This window comes from Hypomesus transpacificus, chromosome 18 (assembly GCF_021917145.1).
Source record: "Hypomesus transpacificus isolate Combined female chromosome 18, fHypTra1, whole genome shotgun sequence".
Classification (NCBI taxonomy): domain Eukaryota; kingdom Metazoa; phylum Chordata; class Actinopteri; order Osmeriformes; family Osmeridae; genus Hypomesus; species Hypomesus transpacificus.
The window spans coordinates 1,623,516-1,630,299 of record NC_061077.1 but is presented as its reverse complement, the minus strand read 5'-3'; the positions used below and the strand labels follow the sequence as shown (position 1 = coordinate 1,630,299).

Genomic DNA, 6,784 nt, shown 5'->3' with positions numbered 1-6,784 from the left:
AGCTACAGTAAACCTCAACTGATTGCTCGCCGCCTCAAGTTAGACTAGCCAACTAGACTATGTCCTACTACTACTAGCTAGGAAGGTACACTAACACCGCGTACACTTTTAAACAGCACCCTTTGATATTTCAAGGGTACGTTGTTTAACTACTAACAAGTTACGCTCATATATATTTTTAAATCGACTAACGAAGAATAAACTTTCCACAAACGTGTACAATTTCCTCAGCGAGCGAGTGTATAGGCTTGCGGTCAAATCTAGTCTGTCAACAGAGCGCGCGAAAATGTTACGGCAATAAGAGTGCGCGTGTCCAACACCAACGCAACAAAGAAAACATTCAAAACTTTCATTCAAATTCATCGATCCAGTTTTACTCAAGTCTGTGTTTTACATTAGTACAAGTGAGGATCAGTGTATAACAGTGTATTTGCTAGGCTAACGATTCAGGGGCCTGATGTTAAACTTGCCCCATCATCAAATTATTTGCATAGTAGAATGTTTGGCAACAAATCTCGTTTCAGTATTGTAGCATACTACAAATCAGCAAGGGTTGTTTCACAATTAATCACCTAAAAACATGATTAAAATATAATAAAATAAAATAACACATCCAACCAGTAGAAAACTAACTGGTAAAAGTGCATAATTCAGTTAGAAAACACCTACAGAATTTCACAATAAAATGTGCTCAGTTTTAAGTTCAAAGTGCATTTGTTAAAACCAACATCCACTACAGGGAAACATGTGCCCCTTTACAAATACAAAACCCGTGCCTTCACACTGTGTTTTTGTGGCATTGATGTTTGGCAACCAAACTTTGTGTCTCAGTGAAGTATGTTGTATTTTCTTCTATGTTAAACTGCACTGAACTGCTGTCTAATGCTTGCTACAAAAAATCCAAAAGTGCCCATTGTATTTTTTTTATTCCTTTTATGTGCTTTTCTAAATAAAGTGCACCATGCTGTCCTCACACTCCTTGGGTACTGTTAGCTTGTAGCTATGGTTGATCAACTTATAGTTCTGTCCATTGTTGTTGTCCCAGAACTCAGTGCCACACACTTTGTAACGGATGGCAAACTCCAGCCCCGCCCCAGCCTGCAGAAAAGGGGGCACGGGCAAGTGGAAACGAAATGTGTCACAGCTGAGCTGGCCGTCATCTTCCTCCCGGGGCTTGGCGACAGTGGACACCCATGAAGCCTTGGTTTCTGTGAAGCTCTTCCATTCTGTGAAAGAGTAACGCACGCTGACCTCTTTCTGAAAGTCAAGGTTGACGACCTGGGTGATGCCAATGATGCCCAACTCGAAGCACAAAACCCGCTCCAGGCACACCTTCCGCTTCTGCAGACACGTGAGGAAGTCGGGGTCGTCTCCCGGCTGATGGGGGAACACTGGTTTCAGGTACGGCAGAGAAATCTCCAGGTTCTTTCCCCCCGCCAACTCCGCGCCCATCAACAGCCTGAATGTGACATGATGTGGCACAAAGGGGTCTTCTCCGGTTCTGAAAACCTTCACGTCCTCCAGATCCACACCCAGAGAGTCCACAAAATGCACCCTGGCACTGCGAGACTGCCGCCTCCTCTCGTTAGGGGAGGGCAGAGAACGAGAGCGGCCCCAGATGATGGGTTTGGGTGCTGGTTCACAGGAGACCCCCCGTCTGAACTCCAGTTCTTTGGCCCCTGGGGGCCTTGGGCCTGGGGGCCGGATTGCAACCGGCTTCCTCTCTGTGCCAGAACCGGACCGAAGCATTTCGGTAACGTTGATAGTGAGGCTGGGCATAGAGGCATTGCTGGGGGATAGTGGCACTCCAGGGTCTACTGTCTTGGGGGGAATCCTTTTATCCCCGATGGACCATGCTCCCGCCATGCTTTCTAATGAAGACACTCCTGCAAATCTAATGACAGGAAAATACAAGCAATATTATGGGGTCAGTACATTTTAGTATTTCGTTTGTAGGTGTCATGAAGAAAACACGTTCTGGTTCTTCGTTGGTTATTGTACTGTGTGGCAGCCAGTAATGCACATCACGTTTAAACAAAGCCTACTTCAAAACCAAAATGGTCAAATACATAGCAAAGAATAGCGTGTGAAATGAAACTCAACCCTACAGCTTACTTGTCAAGAAGCACAATTCAGTCCCTTCTCAATTAAAACCTATTCGTTAAAGGAATAGGAATGGATATACCTGCTTAAAATTGCAACTCTATTTCACTTTAGTGAAAGTGGGCGTAACTTTTCCAGTGTCTGAATAGCCTATGTCGTTAGTGCATATATTCATCTGTCTGCACCACCAGAAACGGTAGACTGACAGCAGGCTACTTAGAATGTCGTCTGTGTTTAATAGAACAAACTGAAATTATAACATTTAACGCTTACCAACAGTCATCAGGCTAAAACGATATTATCGAGCAACATTTACTTCGCAGGTTGAAGACGAAGCCTGGGCTTCCATTTGTAGCAACTATTTTACGAGAATGGCCCATTTCCGTGTGTCACTGCGCAGACAGACCATACATGATATACACTGTATGTGGCATAGCCTAAGTAGCGTCACAGACCCACCATCAAGAAAATGCCTCGTCAGAGATCAGCATTAATGCGCGCAGGTGCTGGATGTCTAAGAATTGGGAAATGCAGTTGTTGTAGAAAATGCAGAGGCGTGTGTGTGTTACATGGTAGCTTTGGTTACACATGTTTTCTTCCTCTAGATTAAAAGCGATATGAATATTTACAGGGTAGCATTTGAACAAAATTATAAGCTGTCTATTTTTTAAGTGAACGGTTTAGTGAAATATACCAAAGTACTACAATTCCCATCATGCTGCTGTCCACTGTGCGGAGGCAGTTGACAGCGCAAAGAGCTAGACAAACAGCAGCTGGTAAACAAACCCATTTCAAGACGGGACTGGAATGCGAACAAGAAGCGTCTACGTAGATTTAGATCTCATTTTAGTATCGCACTGAGGATATCGAAAATAGCACAACCCACACATGCCATTTTGTCTGGCGTTGGTTGTTAAATGAGGGCAAAACGCTAAGCTGCGGTAGATACCCTACGAAACGATACCTTGGAGATAGCGGTTCTATTATTACAGTAATTCACACTGTCGGGAATCGACACTCGAGGTCAGCGAATGATGCACTGCAGCACTTTCGAAAAAATGGACGGTTTTACCCTCATTCTATTTGTAGAGTACCTCATAAGGGATGTAGGTTGGTGTCTATAGCTAGAATATTTTCCCCTGCGCTGGACTGAAAGCATCAGCCCTCTGCAAAATCAACATCATGGGACCCATCATACAGGAACGCACAACCTCCACGACATTGAAAAGAGTGACGTCCAAAGAGAAAATTCGGGTGAAAAATGCTGAAAATAACGGGCCGATTAACCCCAGGTATAGTGACAAATACTTGAAATGTAAAAACATGTTCACTGATTGTATTGTTGCTGTGAGTTCTTGGTGTACAAACGTCGTGACAAGCTCCTTTTTTAACAGTTCAAAGAAAGTTAACAAGGTGAAGAAGGCAGGATCCCAACTGAAAAATGGGCTCCCATCTCCGGGTCACAATAAGGACACACAGCCAACTGCCCAGAAGGTGAGTGACGGCTTTGCCTGCTGCTGCTTTGCGAATCAATGAGACATCTACCGCCTGTCAAAACCTGCTTAGTCATTTAATTACATTAAGCACCTGCGGGCCAGAGATAATTGTAATACGAATAACGTTTTTTTTTTTGGTAATTAGACCACTCAATATAGAGGGAGCAGAGTCAAGTCTGACACTGCCCGAAACACAACCAAACTTTCAAGGTAAGTTTACTGTAGAATCCATCCAACATAAATCATATTAAAGTGTGTACATACTTTGTACTACGTATTAGGGCAGGCAATTTTCTGAACATCACATTTCTACTCAGCCCTCAAGAAGAAGGCGTCTTGAAGCCCAAACCACACAAGCTCTCTTTAGCCCCGAGGAAAGACGAGAGGCGCGAGATGCAGCGGACGTCCCCATGTTGCGCGGAGCTAGACCAGAACCGCGGAGCCATGAGCAGGAGTCGAAGGGCTCTCTCTCTCCCCCTGTCGTCTCCCATACCTGGGCTACGTCAAGGACCGACGCAGGCTCTGACCCACATCCACATCGGAGGCCCCACCCTGGAGTCCCTTAGACACTACGAGTCTAAGGAAGACGATACCGACAGCGCCAGCGACCTCTCGGACTCCGAGCGGCTGCCCGTCCTCCCCTCCCCCTGCACGCCCTGCACCCCTCCTCACCTCAACCTCCGCGCCGAGGTCATCAACTCCAACGACTTCCCCCCAGACTTCCCGGGGCCTTGCGGAGCCTCGGCGGAGGACAGCGGCGACGCTCCCAGCTACAGCTACCCCGAGTTCCTGCCTCCGCCCTTCAACACCTGGAGCCTGCGGCAGCTGGCGGTCTTCCTCCACACGGAGGGCCGCGGCGCCCCCAGGCCCAAGCCCGTGGGCCCCCTGGAGAAGTACCTGGAGAGGCTCCTGCAGCTGGAGTGGCTCCAGATCCAGACGCTGCAGATGGAGAGTGGCAGCAAACCCTCTGGCCTTCATCCCCGGCCCTTAGGCTTCCCCGCCGCCACCGCTACCCAGCCCCCTCGGCCCCACACGGCGCCCCCCACCCGCCTCAACTCCCCGAAGGGCCCTCGGCAGTCCCCCCGCACCTTCCCTTTCGCCCCCGTTATCAACCCCCCATCTCCGGCCTCCGCCCAGCAGTATTTCTCCCGTCTGCCGGTCTGCCCTCACTGTAACATCCGCTACCCGCTCTGCAACGGGAGCTGCTCCGCCTACGCCTACCAGCGCCACTCCCGGCTCAGCCCCCTGCTGGAGCGTAGGGCCCGACCCGGGGCCCCCGCCAAGAGGAGCAGCAGCGAGACTCGGGCTGCGTCCTCCGAGGGCAGGGCCCCAGGAAGCAGCCAAGGAGGCGCAGAAGGAGCAGCAGCAGGAGGGGGAGGAGCACATACCCCAGGAAGCCCCTCAGCAGGAAGGAGCCACATGAAACACATTCAGGCCGCAGGCAATGCCCGCAAGCCCTCCCAAGAGCCTGGCGCCAACGGCAACGGCAATGGTAAAGGTCAGGCGGGCACGAGGAAAGGTCGAGTCCGAACCAGCTCGGAAACGGAGCGGAGGAAAGAGCCGAGCGGGGTCAAAGGAGTCGTCGGCGCGGAGAAACGTGTCAACTCCGGGAGTAAACGGGAGGTCAACACCATCAAGAGAGCTGAGAGAGACTGTCAGAAGAGTGCTGATGTGGGAGGGGCTCAGGCAGCCAAGGCCAGCGTCAGAAAAACATCAAAGGAAATGTCCTCTCTCTCCAGGGCACCCATAGGAGACAAGCAGAATGTCAAAGCAAAAAACGTTGCAAAGTAAAAACCACTTATTTGTGGGTATAGTGGAGCTATAAGCTATGCTTGCTGTATGTGTAATTATCAGTGCTTTATTAACATCTGTAGAACTGTTTTACAGCAGTATAAATCAGTTGTGTGTAGCCTTAAAAAGGTTAAAATAATGACATCTGCTATTTTATTTATTTCATTCGTATTCCTTCATAAGAGACAGTCATCATAGATCAATGTAGTTCTCAAGCAATATGGTTGTAGAGCTTTTGGTGAACTGTTAGGAAACAAGTTAGAGCTGACCGTGCAAGGCTTATAGGCACACCAACCCCCTGGGCTCACAACACTTTGCACTGTACAGCCACTTCAGTTTGTACAAGTTTAAAACATAACTGGTAAGATTGTAACAGTATCTATTCAAGCCTTCTTCAACAATGGATTCATCATAAAGCACTTCCATTTAAGATCACTTGTAAACACGGGTCACTAATAGTATATTAGTGGAGTTGTTGTTTGGTGTTACAACATGTTACTTAATATTCACTCTGTTCCGTAGTTTGGTGTTGCTTGAAATTTTAATTGCTTTTGTTTTTTTGTGCCTAAAAGAAGTGCTTGGTATTTGGTTTAAGGTATCAGTTGGGATCAGTTGAAATGGAACTGAAAACAATACATTGTGCTATTTTAGTATGTTCAGATTGGTAGTTTGTTTTGGTGTACTGAATATGTGCAGTGGTTTTGAATTCTAAGGGCTTTTCTCTTGTTTGAAAATACTTTTCCTGAGTATGTTCAGATGTATTTGCATAGAGCTAAGCCTTTTGTTTGAAAGAGATGGTAATGTTTGCTACGAATGTAAATGCATATTTTTCCAGATTTTGTATGCCATAGTTCTATTTATGATATTGTGTTCCACACCGTTAAATTTGTCATCAAAGTTGTTTGTTTCACATTTCTGTGAGTAAGAAGAAATGTTTAGCTTCAAAGCTCAATTAACATTGTACATGTTTATCGTGCTGCTCCATCGATCGATTACAATACGGGGAAATGAAAATGGGCCTTAACTGTAGGGCTTGTTTTGGTCTTATTATTGCAAAAGGACAAAATGTACTAACATATCTCGCTGTAATGATAGTGTGCTTTAAACTGGAACATTGCACATATTATTCTGTGTTTTGTCTGTGGAATGTCTTGAAAACATAATTTGGTTAAATGATGCTTGTTCATATTACACATGTTATTTCATATTTATTAAATTTTCATGTAATGCATCGAAGCCATAGATCAGGGTCAGGGGCTGTGTAATAGTGGACATTGAAACACGCACGCTGGATGATTGTAGTACATATTTTCTGAATGTTGAATGCGGTTATTTGTAAGGCATAGAAATAAATATGTTTTGCACTCATGTTGTATTTTTTTGTGTTTCATTTT

The 6,784-nt window shown here is 46.3% G+C and overlaps 2 protein-coding genes across 2 annotated transcripts; one reads left to right on the top strand and one right to left on the bottom strand.

Moving 5' to 3' along the window:
* Positions 1 to 352: 352 nt before the first annotated feature.
* Positions 353 to 2,504, bottom strand: ppp1r3da (protein phosphatase 1, regulatory subunit 3Da). Its single transcript, XM_047040092.1, has 2 exons — positions 2,377 to 2,504; positions 353 to 1,894 (listed from the first exon to the last, which is right to left on the bottom strand). Exon 2 carries the CDS (start codon positions 1,864 to 1,866, stop codon positions 946 to 948), a length of 921 nt encoding a protein of 306 aa, XP_046896048.1. The 5' UTR covers positions 1,867 to 1,894; positions 2,377 to 2,504; the 3' UTR covers positions 353 to 945.
* Positions 2,505 to 2,846: 342 nt separating this feature from the next.
* On the top strand, positions 2,847 to 6,758 carry fam217ba (family with sequence similarity 217 member Ba). The gene is made up of 4 exons (XM_047040863.1): positions 2,847 to 3,395; positions 3,498 to 3,597; positions 3,745 to 3,809; positions 3,917 to 6,758. Exons 1-4 carry the CDS (start codon positions 3,286 to 3,288, stop codon positions 5,388 to 5,390), a joined length of 1,749 nt encoding a protein of 582 aa, XP_046896819.1. The 5' UTR covers positions 2,847 to 3,285; the 3' UTR covers positions 5,391 to 6,758.
* Positions 6,759 to 6,784: the final 26 nt, after the last annotated feature.